The following is an 18,218-nucleotide window of genomic DNA, read 5'->3' on the forward strand; positions in this document are numbered from 1 at the left end:
AGGGGAGAGAAATTTGGCAATAAAATTTAAAATGTTTATCCCATTTGGTTTATGTATTTCTTTTTTGGGGTTTATTATAAGGCATAAACATTTATGTTTAATAATGTCAGCATAGAACTAGTAGTTAAATAAAATATAGTAAACCAATATTATGGACTCTTTGAAAGCCATTAAAATCATGTATCAGAAGAATATTTAATGGTATGGAAAACTTCTCATAACATATTTTTTGAAAAAGTCCAGTTACAAGAAATATATTTGCTATAGGATTTAAATCATATTTATATGTATATACACACCTAAAATGTTAGAATATTAACAGTGATTGTTTTTAAATAAGGGGAATGAACTTAATTTTCTTGTGTATGCTTTTCTAATTTTTATTCTCTATTTGCAACACTCTTTACAATGAATCCAACTAATTTTCATAGTTGAATACAGAAATAAATGTTAAGCAAGAAAAAATAATATTTTATTATTTAAAAAAAAACTAGAGGAAAGACATAAGGGATAACATCCTACAATTGAAAAAGAAAAGAAAAAAACATAGGATGCATTCTGCTTCTAAATGATTATACCTCGTATAAACTGTACTCCATGGTTGCTGGGGGAAAAGTTCACCTATTACCTGTATCTTGTTTTTCATGAAATCAATTTTTTCATCATAAAAGTAGGGACTGAAAGCTATTTAGTGAATAGATATAATTGCCACCTAAGAGGTGAAATTAGGGTACTAGTTGCCATAGAGACAGACAGTTGAAATCACTTATTCCTCCAATTCTCTGTGAAGCTAAGAAAGAAAAATTATTCATTGGCAGGGGAGGCTGGTCCCCTGGAGCTAGATTTGGAATAAGCAGAAAAGCACCTGGATTGTATTTGGCCAATTTCCATTTCAAATCCCCAAAGGTCCAATGCTGTTTGGTTTTTTCAGTTTTATCTGCTGGAGCTAAATTTGGTCATCAGCCTTTCCTCATTTGTATTTTTCAAATGCAGTTTGTAATTACAGGCATAGCATGGTTTTCCAAAGCTTAAGTAAGAGGCTACAGTAGAAAACAGAAATATGGGGATCCCTGGGTGGCCCAGTACTTTAGCGCCTGCCTTTGGCCCAGGGCCTGATCCTGGAGATCAGGGATCAAGTCCCACGTCGGGCTCCCTGCATGGAGCCTGCTTCTCCCTCTGCCTCTCTCTCTCTCTGTATCTCCCATGAATAAATAAATAAAATTAAAAAAAAAAGGAAGCAGATATACTTTCAAAGGTATCTTCATTTGTAGTTCTCTATGGAAATGATTTTTCATTTTGGTAGGGAACTGAGTGTAAATACCCCTGTACCAAATGGCAAACTCTGCAGACCTTGCAAGGGATTGAAAACTCTTTTGACGGCGCTGTTGGGTTATTTCTTTTAGGCAGGGAAGTGGGTAGGAACTTAAACAAGTAATGATGATGTTGGCCTTGAATGTAAAAACATCATTTTTACTTTCGAGGATTTTCATTGCGTTGGTTGGCATCTGCAACGTTCTTGATATATCAGTGTTCAATATTTATTTTAAAGAAGACTTCTAAGATATTCTACAGATCGAGTAATGGTATTAAAAACAAAAATTGGATCATGTTACTTTCCTGCTCAAAATCCTGCAGTAGCTTCCTATAAAATAAAATTGGAACTCCTTACTGTGGTCTATGGGGTCATTTATGATCTGGCCTTGGACACCTGTCTCACTGACCTTTTCCAACCTCTCCTGCCTCTCCCAGCCTCACCCCCCTGACTCTCTCTTCTCTTTACTCCCCTGCCCACCAGCCACATGGACTTTCTTCCTTTCTTCAGTTAGATCAAGTTTGTTCCCATCTCTGGGGTATTTTATTTGTGGTTCCCTCTGCCTGGAATGTTCTGTTGCATGAATAGTTGCTTCCTCTTTCTTAATTCTTAGCTCAAATGTCAGGTCCTCAGAGAAGTCTTCCCTAACCAGTGTCCCCACCTGTCACTCAATCACATAACCTTGTTTTATTTCCATCATTCTACTTAGCAGTGTTGAAAGGTATTTTGCTTGACTTTTTGTTTAATCTCTGTCCTCCTTTCCCCTTCAGTTTAAATGTGTACTCCATGAGGGCATAGACCCTGTCTGTCTTGCTTACTACTGTCATCTCTCACATTTACAACAGTGCTGGCATGCACTATGTTACCAATTAATGTTAGCTGAATAAAAAGCAAATAGAAGCATTTATTGTTGGTGAAAATAGTGTCGTTCCGATGCCATAATTGAGGTGTTATGGTAAATCTTAAAATCTTTGTTTTATTTGTTTGTTTGTTTTATTTCTATGAAACCACACTTACCAAACTGTTCCCTGCCTTAAACATACAGTAAAAAACAAAAAACAAAAAACAAAAAACAAAAAAACCCATATAGATTGAGGCAGACCTATGGAGACAGTAAGATGAAGGGGCCAGAGATGGGGGGGGTAGGGTGGGGTAAGGGAGGGAAGGATGAATAGGTGGCACACAGAGGATTTTAGCACACTGAAACTATTCTATATGATATTGTATAGTGAATACATGTCATGCATTTGTCAAAGCCCATAAAATGTATAATAAAAAGAGTTAACCCTAATGTAAACTATGGGCTTTTGCTAGTAACACTATATCAATATTGGCTCATCAATTGTAGCAAATGTATCATGTTGAAGAAGGATGTTAATAGGAAAACTGGGCTTAGAGGGTTTATGAGAATTTTTCATACTTTCAGTTCAGTTTTTATGTAAACCCCAAATTCTCATAAAAATAAAGTCTAAAAAATTTCCTTATGGACTATTAATAATGATAATAAAAAATACTTGCATGACTAAGGCAGAAAACAAATCCAAGGTGGTTGTGGTGATGGTGATGGTGGTGGTGGTAGTGAAGGGGGCAGGTATCCCAAGATGAGCAACTTGTATGTTCAACTCAAATCACTTAAATATTTAGATTCCCCCAAAATGGTAATGAACTGTATAGATGCTATCCTACAGGACACATTGTAACCACTAAAAAAAAAAAATACAGAATATATTTAGAATAAGAAAAGACCTGAAGTCATTTATGAACCTGATGATAACATTTGGCTTATTTCAGTATCAAAGGAAATGAATCAGGCAACTAGTAACCTCCATTTATTGAAAGCCAATCTGAGTGTATCAAACTATACTACTTGTCAACAGGAAATAAAGTGAAAATATTTTAGAAAACATTGACCCTGAGTTCATCTGCACAGATTTTTTTTTGCTAAATTTAGCTTTTCCCTAATGACCTGAGATAGTTTTCTTCCTCACCAAACACTGGCTAATTTAATATTTGGAAATATTTCCTCTTGAGGGTCTTAAAATTTTAGTCTTAAAAGTCATTCTAGTATTAATGTTGCAATCACAATTCTATTATAAAATCTGTTGATATCGAGAAACCAAACATCAAATATACCATAGTAGTGTGGACTTCTTTCAGAGATTTCAGGAGATAACCTTCCCCCTATTCCATATTCCATTTAAAACACATGTTTTCTATCTGCTCAGTGGTACTTGGGATTTCAAAATTACCATCAATTCCTTTGGGTGAAGACTTTTAATTTTTTTTTAATGCAAAAAAAAATCTCCATGAATAATAGCACATTAGATTATCAGTAATTTATAGCTTTGAATGAATTTAACGGATCCTGTCCTACCTGGGATTTTTACCAGAAAGAGGGAAAAGGAAGAGATCTCAATGACAGAGTGTTCCCCAAGTCTGGGTTCCGTGAGGGGGAGGTTGCTCAAAGAATTACAATTTTTCCTGAGAACATACTGTCTGCAATCTCCCTTCATACTTTGAATAGGGATGCAACTATGTAAAGCCTGCCTGACATTCAGGGCAGCAGAAGCAAAGGTGACTTTCCTGGTATCAGCTGCATGTCCCGGCCAGAAGTGGGATGTGACACCTTCTGAAAAGCACTAAAGCACACTGGGAACATTAATCAGTAACTCAGGCAAGTAGAATAAGTCCTAAAAGCTGAAGATAGAATTGATGCCTTCTTCCTGGACTAAAGACACACAGCGGAGGCCTGTTGGCATTAGGCTTGCTGTAATACCATTTTGGTGGCTCTATATGGTCCTTAAGACGGTTTTTCAGAAATTATACCAAGAATTTCATTTAAAACCAGAACACCAATTCTAAATGACCTGTCCCTTTATTGCACTGATTTTTTTTCCCACCAGGTCTTTGAAAGCGCAAGCTTCACTTCCCCATTCTGAATTTTCACTTTTTCTAAGAAAGTATCCAGTGAAATAGGCAATGTAGTCATAGAGTCACTGCCCAGTCTTTGAGGGTTGCTAATGCAGTTACATTTGCAATTCAATATTAGTGAGATCCATTGTTTATTTCCTCATATTTTTTCTCATATGTATCCATTTTCTTTTTCTTCTTTCTTTCTTTCTTTCTTTCTTTCTTTCTTTCTTTCTTCTTTCTCTTTCTTTCTTTCTTTCTTTCTTTCTCTTTCTTTCTTTCTTCTTTCTTTCTTTCTTTCTTTCTTTCTTTCTTTCTTTCTTTCTTTCTTTCTTTCTTCTTTCTTTCTGATGTCTTTGCTACTTCCTTTTCTTTTTCCATCCTTTGTTTCCATTCTATAGCACCCAGCATGCCTTCCTAGCCTTAATTTTCCCTCTCCATCAATCCAAGTCCAGACTTTTGTCCTAATTTCTCACAAAATTGACATTAAGATTCATTTATTGAGCTTACACATAACAGTCAATACATATCATATATAAAGAGCTTTAGTAGATTTTGTGCAGTACAGAGATGAATGAACAGAGGCAGGTATCAGCACACATAGCCACATGTAAAGCATGACAGCTCTTTTACTCAAGACAAACATAAGTAAAATGAGATGGGAACATGCATATTTTTGCTTGTCAAACAACACTTTCTCTTTTAATATATCACTTTGTATATATGTCATTAGGCTTTCAATTAGTCAACTCAACAAATATGTTTTGGACACTTGTTACTGTACAAGGTGCTAGGGGGAAGAAATGGTCTGAATAAAAATTTCTGTCTTTGAGGAACAAGAAGTCCTGATAGGAAGGCAGGACTTACACCTAAAAAGGGCAGGAACAAAGACGTACAATGTGCAGATAGTGGAGCAGAGAATGTTTTATGTTCCAAGCTGGGCAGAGTCTAAGAACCTTGAGTGCTATATGGACTGTCCACAGTATATTACACACCCATTCCCACTTCATGCTCAGCAGAATTTTATTTTATTTTATTTTATTTTTCAGCAGAATTTTATTTGCAAGAACTTTTTTTTTTTTAAATTCTGTCTCTCTAGAATTTTTTTTTTATTTTCACTCACCTCCTCCTTCTCTAATAAGGCCTCACAAAGGAGGTTCAGAACCTTCTGGCATTTCTGTCCAGTGTCTGCTCCAGCGCACAAGGCAGGTGATTCAATGATCCATGGTCTTGTTACTTTTGGGCAGCTCATTTGCACAATTTCAGGTTATGATAGAACCTTCTCACGTAGCAGATGCACGTGAGAAGTCCCTATTGGCAATAATTTTAAAAGGAAAATACTGTCTAATCTTTATGTAACTTTTTTCTTTAGATAGCTGAATTTTTACTTTTTAAATGATCTCATCCGTCTACTCTTTCATGCATCATCAATATTTTTGCTTAACATATTTGGGCTTTTTTAGTGTTTTAAATTAATGTGAAAACTTTTCTATTATTAGTGTTTTGAAAGCGCTTTAAATTATGTGAAAACTTTTCTATAATTAGTGTTTTGAATACAACATTCAGGGGTGGAATAGTTACAGGAGATTGCAACTGTAAAAAATAAACACAAAGTGTTCTCTGAAGGTGACTTCTGTGCTGAATTATTTAACATTAACATAAAAGTTAAATCTTTACTATGGTAAGAGCAACAGATTTTCTGGAGATAAAAGAGAAATCAAAACAATCTAGAGAACATGGGTTAAGGGTTATTTAATCTTTTACTAAGTCACTTGGGGGTATGCTTTGGAGAGCAGTTGATTATGTTAGCATGACCAGGATACTAGTGAAAAGAACTAATTCCTATCTTTAATCACTCTTGTAATGGAATCAGTACATTGGCAGGTATCAATTAAACCAACCATATTGGGTTGGATTAAACAGATTCTTTCTGTCAGTGTTATAACAGATATATTGAAGCTCAGGATAGGAAAAAGTTGTGGTGTGTCTACAGTCTCCCCATGCAGTTTGGCTTATTGAAATCAATTCAAGTTGAAATTAGTAAGTAATAGAAACTCTCTATCACTCTCTCATTGTGAAGTTTGTGTTGAACTTTATACTAGTTTTCATTTCAAAAAGTATGTTGGCTTGTATAGTAGTGGAACACACACAAAAAAAATCCCAGCCTGCTGACAGGTGCCAAAATAGAGCTGGTTATTTATAAACGAGATATCGTACACTTAGTGCATTGAAATTTCTTCCACTCATGGGTGTGGCAATGTCTTCTGGTACATTTTTTTGTATGTTGTGGTAATTGTCAGCATCTTGAAGGTTGGCAACATTTCCACTTGGTACCAGAGTCCTAAGAACACTGGACATCAGAAGTGCATCAACACGCTGGCTGCATCACAGGCTTCTTCTCTGTGAGATATGGTCCATGCATCTTCAAAGTTCACTTTGCATTTCTGAATACTCAGGCAAAAATTCTGGAGATGGTTCACCATGGTTAATAACCTGATAATTTTACGTATTAACTAAAGGTTAAAGGTTAATCATAGTGGGGTAAAAATGAATATTTCTAATGATTATTCAAGATATAGTTGAGAGCTCTATCTTGGAAATAGAACAACTATAGAAAAGAAAAGGTGAAATGATCCCTTTACGCAGAAGCAGCTCACTGAAGTAGATCTTACCAGTATCATAGATGTAGAGACAAATGTCCTTTTGCCTGTTCTGTGTGAATTCTCTTGTCCTGTGCCATCATAAATCAAGCATGGAAATATGACTCAGAGATTTTCCTGGGACAGAAAATACTTTGTTGCATATATCAATACATCATCATACATCAGATGCCGTGGACTTCCAGTGAGCTTGCAACTGTTCTGACCTTATGTGTGTACCGTTTCACTGAAAACTAACAGTCTCAATAAGATTAATTTTGCTTAAAAGCAAAAGATGCTGATTTATTAGTAGTCCATCTGATTTAAAGTTTTTAAGGATATTAAAAATTAAAGGATATTATGTTTATTCTAGCTGGCAAATATGCATGTAACAGCAATCAGATTTTAAAAGGTATTGAGTTTGGTAAAATTTAGGTCTTATTTTAAATTATCTAGAGAACCAAAAACTAAAACCCAGTGTTTCGCTTGGAAGGAAGGTATGAGTTTTATTGTTTTAGTCTTCTTAAAAGGAGAGAATAAAATAGATTTAGAGCAGATTGACATATTCTTAAGTGATTAACTTTCCAAATTAGATAACACCTTCCTGAAAAAACAATGGATGCCACTGAATACATTTCTATCCAGGTTTGATAGGAAGAGTATCTATGTGGTTGATGCCTTTTGCAAATTAGACAGAAGGAGAAGCAGTCAGGACAAAATGTATTTTTATGATACTTGGCAAATTTTACTTTATTAATGTTTATCGCTGACTTATACTTCCAATAGAAATTCTATACTTTAATATAATATTAGTATCACAATGCAACTCGTAGCATAGATCTGTTCCTCAAGAGCCTGGATTCTAGTCTAAACTATTTCACTGACCAGCTCTTTGGTTTTAGGAAACCTCATTTGGGGCTCAGTTTTTTCTTTTACGAAATGGGGTTTTCTGTGATAGGTGATCCTTATGGTGATTTCTAAATATAAATTTCTGTGGTTCTAGGAATTTGGATATAATCAGGAGAAAATTGGAATCTGTGGAAGGTTTATGAGTCATGTTATGAACAAAAGTTCATCTCTTCAGTACCATTCAATAGTTATATTGACTCAGCAATGATCCTAGGCAATTAAATTCTCTATTGAGAAGAGCTGTAAGGATACTTTATTCACACAGATTGGACACTTTAACCCATCTCTGAGTAAAAGCAGTAACGCTTCAGTAAAATTTTTATTTTAAATAAATGATTTTGATCTTAACTGACAACTTTACATACCCCTGTTCAGGACACACCGAATGCTTAACGTCATGCTAATCTTTATCTGAGTAAGTCCTCTATTCTTTTAGATTCAAAGTCATGGTATGGAAATAAGATCCATTAGGAGATACTCATGTGACAGAGTTAAAGAAAAGCTCTTTGTATTACTACAACAAGCAAGACAACTGGGAGCTGAGACTGAGACATCAGATATGTAAATCCAGGACACTCCCAGATTCTATCAATCCAGTCAACCTCGCTTTGGCTGGTTTAGTACACTGACTACCCAGCTGGAGGATTATACGAGGATATGCTTCTCACCTTCTCTCCTTGGCTTTTGCACTTTATATTTCATTCCTGTCAGGATCTGTAGAGAACTAGGAAGGAGATTAAACACAAATCAACCATTTTTCCTTCCTTACATCTTAGATAAGCCTGGGGGAGAGGCTGAAATTGTTGATTTAAACGTGGTTTGGAATTATTGGTGCATTTTGGCCATCCATCTTATTTGTTTTCTCTACAACTGCTAATAATTGAAAGTTGACTGCAGAAAATAGAATAAAATTATTTTTCTAAGTACAGTGGAAGCTGTTACCATAGAGAAGATGATCAAAAGCCCTCATGAGAAAAGTCCAAATGAATAGTGACTTTAAGTTCTGGGAATATTAATGATGAGTATTTCAGAGTAATAGTTATGAATTTTTTTACTAAAGGATTTCAGGTTATCGTCTAAGGAATCTCATAGGGATCCTCTTCTATGCTGAAGGTTAAATCACACTTGACTATCTCTTTACAAAATGATCTATTAGACAAGGGGAAAAACAACTTCTTACACTGTGGGGTTAACAAATATTTACTTGGGAGATTTTGAAGAGAACTTGAACATTGTTGAATGTTTTGGTCCTGAATTTAGTTTACCTTAAATAAGTAGTGAAGTTTTTATTTTTTAAAAAGATTTATTTATTTATTTGAGAGAGAAAGAGAGAGAGACTGAGTGAGTGTGAGCAGGGAGGATGAGAGCAGAAGAGGGAGAGAAAGTCAAGCAGACTACTCACTGAGTACAGAGCTGGATGCAGACTTGATGCCACAACCCTGAGACCATGACCTGAACCAAAACCAAGAGTCAGAGGCTCAACTGACTGAGGCACACAGGTGCCCCCATAATAAAGTTTAAAAATTCATTAACTTTCTGATATTTGAGTAATGTATTTTCTGTAGGTATAATTCTCTTAAAAGCTTTGTGTTTATTTGAAAGGGAACTCAGAACATTAAGATTATAGAAAAATGGAGAAGTCTAGACAAAAGACTAGAGATAAAAATAAGAATTCCAAAAGACAGGGATGCCCAGGTGTTTCAGTGGTTGAGCTTCTGCCTCCGGCTTAGGGTATGATCCTGGGGTTCTGGGATCCAGTCCACATTGAGCTCCCTGCATGGAGCCCACTTCTCCCTCTATCTATGTCTCTGCCTCTCTGTGTGTCTTTCTTGAATAAATAAATAAAATCTTAAAAAAAAAAAAAAAGAATTCTGAAAGACGGAGGTGCCTGGATGGCATAGTTGGTTAAGTGTCTGACTCTTTTTTTGGCTCAGGTTGTGATCTCAGGGTAATGAGATCACACTCAGCATCGAGTTTGTTTAGACTTTCTCTCCCTCTTTTACTGCCTCTACCCTTCCCCCCATAAATAAATAAATCTTAAAAAAAACAAAAAAGTTCCAGGGACGCCTGGGTGGCTCAGTGGTTGAGCATCTGTCTTTGGCTCAGGGCCTGATCCCAGATTCCCGGATCAAGTCCTGCATCGGGCTCCTTGCGGGGTGTCTGCTTCTCCTCCCTCTGCCTATGTCTCTGCCCTTCTTTCTGTTTTTCTCATGAATAAATAAATAAAATCTTTAAAAAAAAAAAAGAAGAGTTCCAAAAGATAATTCTAGGTTTGAGAAGTAATCAATAATAAATAAAATACCATATTGTGTGTACACGTGTGGGTAATCAATATGTAGAAGAAATAAATGTCACACAGTAAAATAGAGAAAAGGTGATTATATAAATAAATGATGAATCTATGAATATAGGTAACTAAGTTCCTGATCTACTGGAATTACAATTTACTGGGGAAATGAAGGGTGAGAGATAACATAAGTAGATAATTAATTATAATTTGAAATAGAAAATAAGAAATTTTGTGAGTGGATTAAAAACATAGAATATTCTTGAAATTTGGAGGTGAGAGGGAAAGGTAAAGGGAAATCAGGACACCAGTGGAAGAGAGGCACTGATATGAGTTTTGAGGCTGGTAGGATTTTGACCAGGCTTAAGAAGACTTCCCTAATAGAAAGAAGTGTGTAGAAGGAGGAACAAGGTGCTTGGAGAAGCATGATTCACACAAGGTCCTAGGAGAATTGGGAAGCCAGAGGAGGGGAAGTTCCTGGGGCAAATGGGAAGACGTGAATTCTGGGTTAGAAAAATTTTACTTCACACAATAGGCAAAGGAGAAAATGAGAAAGCCAGGAAGTAACTAGTGCTATGCTTTTGGAAGATGATTCTGGAAATGGTATTTAGAAGGAGTAAGGTGGGAAGAACCAGAACTTGCCAGTAGCCGAGCAGGGATTCAAAGCCACCTCTGAGTGCCTCCAAGGATGCTTTGTGAGCACTTGGAGAAAATAGGAGATATTTCATTTTTTGGCAGGAGGAGGCGTTAGAATGGGAGAATTAAATGGAAGAGAACATATTTTTGAAGGTGATGATTGAGCTACAATATAAGTTGAAAGATGGTTCAGAGAGTGTGAAGAAAGGCTTATAAACCAGGAATGTTGTGACAAAAGAAGGAAACAAAGGGTGACTGTCAAAATAGGGGGAGCTCACCTTCAGGATGCATGAGGCAAAGAGAATGTTGGAGATTGGAACCTGGAATTCTGGATGAGACAGAGAATGCTGGAAATTACAGTACAGGTATCTGGTAGTCTAAGCATCTCCACCTTATTTGTTCTCCACAAATAGCAAAGGGGTGATTAAAGGAGTAAATGAGGGGTTTAGTGATAAAAGTATGGGTAAGCATTAGACAAGCAACACTGGATGGTGATCACCCCAGGAATAGTAACAGCGGAAATCTGTCATCACTCCCAGGCCCAAAGAGGAAGGTGAGGGAGCTATTCCTGGTGCTCAATAATATCTGTACCTGGTAGAGATACAGCTCACTTGACAGGAGCTGTGGCCTTGTAAAGAGGAAGCTATGGAGCCACAGTCCAGCAGGGAGCGAATGGTCAAGGGAATAACTACCCTAAACCTTCTCTCCTCCTGCCTCCTGCCCATGATCCGTTGCTGATGAGTCCTCTTGGCCAGTCCCAACAGAAGTCAGAGGTGAGAGAGCCTGCTTGATGTTGCCCACAGAGACCAACCTCCCCAGCATGGAACATGGCAGAGAGTACATCTGGAGGGGTGAATAGAGAGGATCCAACACAGGCAACTCCTCAGTAAAAATTTGAGAGTGTATTCATTCATAAATGATATAAACTTACATACCAATTTATACACTATAAAACAAATCAAGAATAGAAATTAGCATTGGATTTTAAGTTTTACTTACAGATAATAAAAATAAATCTTTTTGCTCTTCCAATAAATCTTTTTGCTCTTCCAATGTATTCCAATTGAATACATTGATCTAATCCATTGTCATGGTTTTCCCTTGTCTGTGTTGCTGAGGAAGAAATCATGATGTGAGTAGAATCGAGGAGCTGCTCTGCCATCTTCACATTTTTGCTTGTGCTTGGATAATCTTCATTTTCTTCTCAGGAATCCATATTGGGGAAGTTTAGTTTATTTAGGACCAGATAATATAAATTACAGGCATATGTAATTTGGAATATTCTGGAAGAAACTAATAAATGAGTAATGCTATTATCCCTTCTTCCATGCAGAATTCCCGTCTTCCTTGTCTTATCTCACTTACCACATTAAGGACACATGATCTTGACTTGGCAAGGGGCGGGGGGGCAGGGTCAATCTGTAAAGCTTAATTTCCATTCTAATTTTATGGATAAATAAACCTGAATAGAAGTCCTCATTGTTTCTTCTCACACCTCCAAGGATTATTTTGTGCTCCTTGCCCCAGAGTGCATGTACCTCCCTACTTTGGAAACCACCATTATAGACTGTTGGAAGTATAAATCTGGAATTTAGGAGAGAAGCCAGGGTTGGGGACACTGGCCTTGAAATGATCTTCATGAGTACAATATTTCATTGCTCTAGGAATGGATGAAATTACTAAGAGGAGTCATAATGGTGAAAGGAAAAAATGGAGAGATGAGGCCTAGCAGCTCAAACGGTTCCTACATGTATGGATATAAAAAAGGTGAAAGAGGTAGTACAGGAGTCAGAGAAAGAGTAAAGCTGAAAATGAAACAGGGTCCCAGAAATCAAAAAGGAAGGCCGACCACAGGTGTCAACTGCTGAGTTGGGAATGAATGAGGACAGAGGATGGACCAGGGTGTAGTTGATGATGAGGCCAAAGTTAAACTTTGAAGGTCTTGATGGAAACTTGCTTGAGTCAAAGCAATGAGTATGGGCTAATTTTTTAAGGGAGGATTAATGGCCAGTAGAATAAGTTGTTATTGTTTGCTTACTTTAAAGTAAGAGGTGTATGGAGAAGGGAAAATAAAACAGGAGAGAGGTAGAGATTTTGGATTAAAAAAAAGAAGGGGTCATTAGTAATGGATTTGTGAGGGAAGCAGTGGAAGCAGAAGTGAATGTCTAGGTAGAAGAGGTAGCCACAGCAAAGAAAACACTTCCTTCTCAGATTATTATAAAGAGGGTATGGTGTTTTGGGATGAAGGAAGTATATTCCTTTTTTGCTCAAAAGTGAGGAGACACCTAGTAAAATACTGCAAAGAAAATAGTCTACAAATCAATAAGTAGAGGGTTTTTTTTTTAATTAAAGAATATATTCTCTACTGAGAGCAAAACCAAGAGAAATGAGTGTTAAGATGTCAGTCAAGATATTATCAAAGGAAATCAAAGAAATTATCAAAGGAAATTATCAATCCTATTATTATATTGAGTTTTTCTTAAAAAAGGAAAAATTTGAATCTGTTTGAAATAGATTGATTATGGGCATTCCCTCATGTTTTTTTTTTTTTTTTTTTTTCTGAAAGGCTGGGCCAGGTGACTTTGAAAATGCTATAGTTCAGGCTCGAAAGACTGCATGTCTGTGAAGGCATGCATTCTCTCACGGAGTTTGGCCAGGCCAGACAAAGTTAGAGGAGTGCTATTTTTTCATGAAAGTAAGTGGGGTTTTAATTCCAGCTCAATAATTAGTTCTATTTTTAAGACAATCTTAACTCTTGTAAGTCTTCATTTCTTTTCTTTTTTTCTTACTTTTTTTTTTTTTTTTTTTTACTTTTCCTTTCTTTCTTTTCTTTCTTTCTTTTTTTTTACAAAATTAAGGGAGTGGTCATGATACCTAAGATTCTTTTGGTCTTTAAATTATTCTAAAAAATGTGTATTACCTATTTTGCTTATGTTAAAATCACAAAATGTGTCCATTATTTATGAGTATTTCCCTTGCTTGAATTTCATAAAAACATTTTGTCTACTACTTAACTATTGCAATATCTGATAACTTTTGCAAGTATAATAAAACTCAGTTGATGTTACATGCATGGATGCTAAGCTTAGAAAAGACTAGATGGCCCTCATATTAAATCTTTCTCTGCTTGTAAGTTTCATTCACTTGGAAGCTGTAGTAAGTCAGGCTACTGTTAGGCATTTCGTAAGGTGTTATTCACTAACTTTCCACTTCATCTTGGGAGTTGAAAGTGTTAATGCAGTTAAAATGTGTGACCCAGTCTAGACCTTCTTGGATATCTGCTTTTATGGTTTTGGTGGTCAATTTGACCCTCCACATAACTTACTTTAAACTACCACTTTAGGCAGAAAATATGAATAATTCAATTTTGTTTGGTTGAATTAATTATCATATTTCATTCATCCATTTGATTAGACTTCCCTGCTAGACTCTGAACTCCACGGAGATAGAAATGTGTCTGTTTTTGCTCCTTAATGCATCACACTCCTTGTACTTACCACAGTGCTTACACATAGTGCCTTCTTAGTAAATATTTATTAAATGAATGAATAATATGATTTTACTTCTATGGAGTTGTTAGGCATTAAAAAATTTGTGATTCAATACTCTTTTCCATTTAAAAATTTGTAACCATAAACCACTTTATATTTTTCAGTGATTGTACAAGACTACAATCTGTTTGATAGCATTTAATTATGAAAAATGTCTTATCCAAGACCTTTATATCCACTTTGGATTCTGCCTTGAACTCCTTTCAGAATATTCAGACAGACAAAACAGAACAGCCAGATGGAATGGGGCAACACTTATTGGGAATAGAAGAGTGGCTGGAAATTCAAGAAATATTAGTTTGTCTAATGGTTGCTTTTCTTCAGGCACTTCAAGAGAGCCGCAATCCCTTGTCATCCTGATTACAACTTCTTTACCAATTATCATCTTCCCTCTTCTTCACATACAGTTTTTTCTTTTCTTCATCTCGCCAGCAGTTGTCTTATTTCCACTATTTCATTTAGTCTATTAATTATTTCTTGGACACCTTTGTTTTCTACCCAAAGGTAAAGAGCAGAGATCACCATTTCAGTGTTATTGCCTACAATTTCTGTTAAATTGGTGGCTCTGAAATCTGACCCATTCCTCATTCTTGCCAATGGAGCAGGAGCCCTTTTAGAGGGAGAACCAGACCTCCACCAGCTTTGGCCCACCCAAATGCAAACTTCTAACTTCACTGATGTGTTCAGTTGTCCTTTAGGTCATCACTAGGTGATTCCCTATTCTGATTCTTGTTGCTATTATTCCAGTACCATTTGCCTTGGTATTGCAGTAACTTTCGGAGTGAGGGAGTAGAAAAGAGGTGTTCATAAATGTGATCTGGGACTTAACGAGTGTGTTTACATTTATTTAACAGTTATTTGGCATCCATGGTGTGCCAAGTGTGTCACATGACTGAAGTAATTATAAGGTAGGTGACTCTAACGTTAGTCTAGCTAGAATGGATGGCGGTTGGGACAGACCCCAGTTATCCTTCCATCTCCTATCTCTTGTGGTTAAGACCATGGTTCCCCATTATTGGTAGCATTAGGTGTATCTCTGTATGCTGTCCTTCCAATGGGCCAGTTTAAGGACTTCTAACAACCACCTTTTTTTTATGTTTCGTTTATTTTGTGACAGATGATTCAAGAGAGCCGATTTCTCATAGAAATGGCAGATACAGTCCAGGAAAAGATTGTGCAGTGTCAGAAATCAGGTAATCCCCATACTTTGCCCCCCTTTCTTTAGAAACTTAATGATAATTTTTGGTAGTTTTAAAAGTTTCTGTTGTTACTCTTAAAATTCAAATATTTTATGCCATAGTGAATACTTTTGAAGTGAATGTAAGTCTTTGTTTAGTACAGAAGAAATCGAGGTGACAATAGGTGGGTTGTATGTATATAGGGGGTAGTGTCTAACAATGTTTAGAGACGTGAAGGGTTCTGAATCTACTTTTGTAGTTTGCAAGTCTGTCAAAACCTTTTACTATACATTGTCCCTTTAGGACCCCTCATTTTTATAATTCGAGCCATAATCATATATTAATGTACTAGGCTTTTGCCTCATTTATTAGTCATTATTTTAGATTTATTCTTTCTTTAAGGATGGGATGGGTCACATAGCTATGACGGCACCCCTCTATTTATTTATATTACCTTCATCCATACTCTGTACTTTAATATTTCTTGGATTTATATTCTCCTGGATTCCTATGCACAATGATCATGATGAGGAAGATGACAATAATGACAATTGCTTTATATATTTGCACATAATATTCTGTGCACACATACTGTTACTTAGTCCTCTTAGCTCTGCAAGGTAATCACCATTGTATCCAATTTACAGATGAGCCATCTGAAATTCTGAGAGATTGAGTGAATCACTTGAGATCCCATATCAACACAGGGTAGATCTGACCTTTGATCCCAGACTAGATTTTTAAAATGGTGCTCTTCACTGACTGGTCCACAGGCTTAAATGTTTCTGTTGACAGCACAAAAATAATACCACATACTTATATAATGCTCTTCTATGCCAGACACTACTTTAAAAGCTTTATATGTGTTGACTCATTTAATCTTTACCACAGTCCTTTGAGGGGACACACTCTTTTTATCACCATTTCACTAGTAAGGAAACTGGATTGCAGAGTTTCAAGGTCTTGCTCATGCTCATGTAGCTAGTAAGTAGTGGGGCCAGAGTGTAAGCCCAACCCCAAAATCATGCTCTTACCATGTGCTATATTTGTTATACTAACACCAGAAAGGTTAATGTGGCTTTTAGCTGCATTAATAAAAGTAAAGTAACTAGACAAGGAGGGTGGTGGTAAATCCCCACCCTGTGTGGGCTGCTTCAAGCCCAATGTGAGTATGGTGTTCCTGGATGCAGATCCCGACAAGCTCAACTCCAGCAAACTATGCAATGCAGAGGCTTTGCCTGGATGTCATCTTTAAAGGAGAGACATTGTTAGTAAAGCTGAAACATGCTAGAATCTTTAATCTGGAGAAAAGACTCTGATGGAATTTATCTAATATCTTTCTTCAAATGCTAAAGGGCTGTACAGTGGAAAAAGGATTAGACTTAGCTGGTCTGGGTCTAGCTAGCATGAAGGGGTAAAGGTTCCAGGGAGAGAGACTTTGGCTTGATATCACTCATAGCTTTCCAAAGATGTCATAAAATGTCCAGAAGAAAGTGTGATTCCCATCTGAGGATGATGACATTTTTTTATAGTATTCAAGATTAAGAAATGGTTCAGCTAAAAATAACTTTAAGGCCATTACCAAATCTGAAGTACTTAGGTGTTTCCAGGAACACATTTATAAAACATCTTTTTATTTTTACCCAACATTTATTGATTAACATTGTTATCCATATGGACTCCAGGGTCTACTGTCAAGTCATATGGATGGTTTATGTGGAAAAGTAAAATAAGTGCATCTATCACATATCTGTCACACATTGTCACACATTACACCATTTCACATAAAAACCAGGTAGAGGGACACCTGGGTGGCTCAGTGGTTGAGCATCTGCCTTTGGCTCAGGGCGTGATCCTGGAGTTTGGGATTGAGTCCCACATCGGGCTCCCCATAGGGAGCCTGCTTCTCCCTCTGCCTTTGTCTCTGCTGCTCTCTGTGTCTCTCATGAATAAATAAATAAAATCTTAAAAAAAAAAAAAAACAGGTAGAAGACAAACAAGACACATGTAAGCTATCAGAAGAATTTGGTTCTTAACCTCCTAAAAAGGAGGTTTATGTCTTTATCTATATCTCCTGGCTGTTTAAAATGTAATGTGATCTAATGAATTGATTATTGTTAGTTTGCCCCTAAGGATAACCATTGGGGGGGATGAATAAGATGTAAGGGAGCATTTGAGTCAGGGATTTCAAAATTATGAGAGAAGGACAGGAATGGGGAATTTTTCATAATAAAATGCCTATTTTTATGAAACTTATACTAAGAATTCTGGTATGTTCTTTTTTTTTTTTTTTTTAAAGGGATGGAGTTCCATGAGGAACTTCATAATCTAGGGGCAAAAGAAGGCTTGAAAGGAAGAAAACTCAACAAGGCAACTGAGAGCTTTGCTTGGAACATTACAGTATTGAAGGTAAATGAAATTCCCAGGTACCCTCTTTGCCTTTATTTTTCTCCTGCTCATCTCTCCAATGTGCAGAGAGGCATCAGTGGTTAAATGCAGTGATTGGAATTTTGAAGTAATATGTGGCCTAATCACCAGGGTCATGCTCTAAGTGATGGGGAGATTGACATACTTTTCACCATAATAGGGCAAATGAGGTTTGTGGTAGAGGCAGAGGACAGGGCGACCTAATTCTACCACCCCGTGTTTTTACTCACATGAATGCTTCTGCTCAGGTCAATATAGCTGTTCTTGTTTGTGAAAAGAATAATGCCAAATGTTGTGGGAAAAGAATCCAGCACAAGTGATTTGGAAGAGCTTTAGACTACAGAATATCTGGAGCCATTTTGGATTATT

General features: G+C 36.5%; 1 protein-coding gene across 4 annotated transcripts in view; it reads left to right on the plus strand.

Annotated features, from left to right (window-relative positions):
- The window catches only part of PLCL1 (phospholipase C like 1 (inactive)), a 330,535-nt gene that overhangs the window by 263,844 nt on the left and 48,473 nt on the right, over window positions 1-18,218 (plus strand). For all 4 annotated transcript variants that reach the window (XM_055345685.1, XM_055345686.1, XM_055345687.1 and 1 more), the window contains exons 4-5: window positions 15,362-15,437; window positions 17,722-17,831. In XM_055345685.1, the coding sequence (XP_055201660.1) occupies window positions 15,362-15,437; window positions 17,722-17,831 (186 nt within the window). The remainder of the gene's footprint in view (window positions 1-15,361; window positions 15,438-17,721; window positions 17,832-18,218) is intronic.

Source organism: Nyctereutes procyonoides, unplaced genomic scaffold (genome assembly GCF_905146905.1).
Source record: "Nyctereutes procyonoides isolate TBG_1078 unplaced genomic scaffold, NYPRO_anot_genome, whole genome shotgun sequence".
Taxonomy (NCBI): Eukaryota; Metazoa; Chordata; class Mammalia; order Carnivora; family Canidae; genus Nyctereutes; species Nyctereutes procyonoides.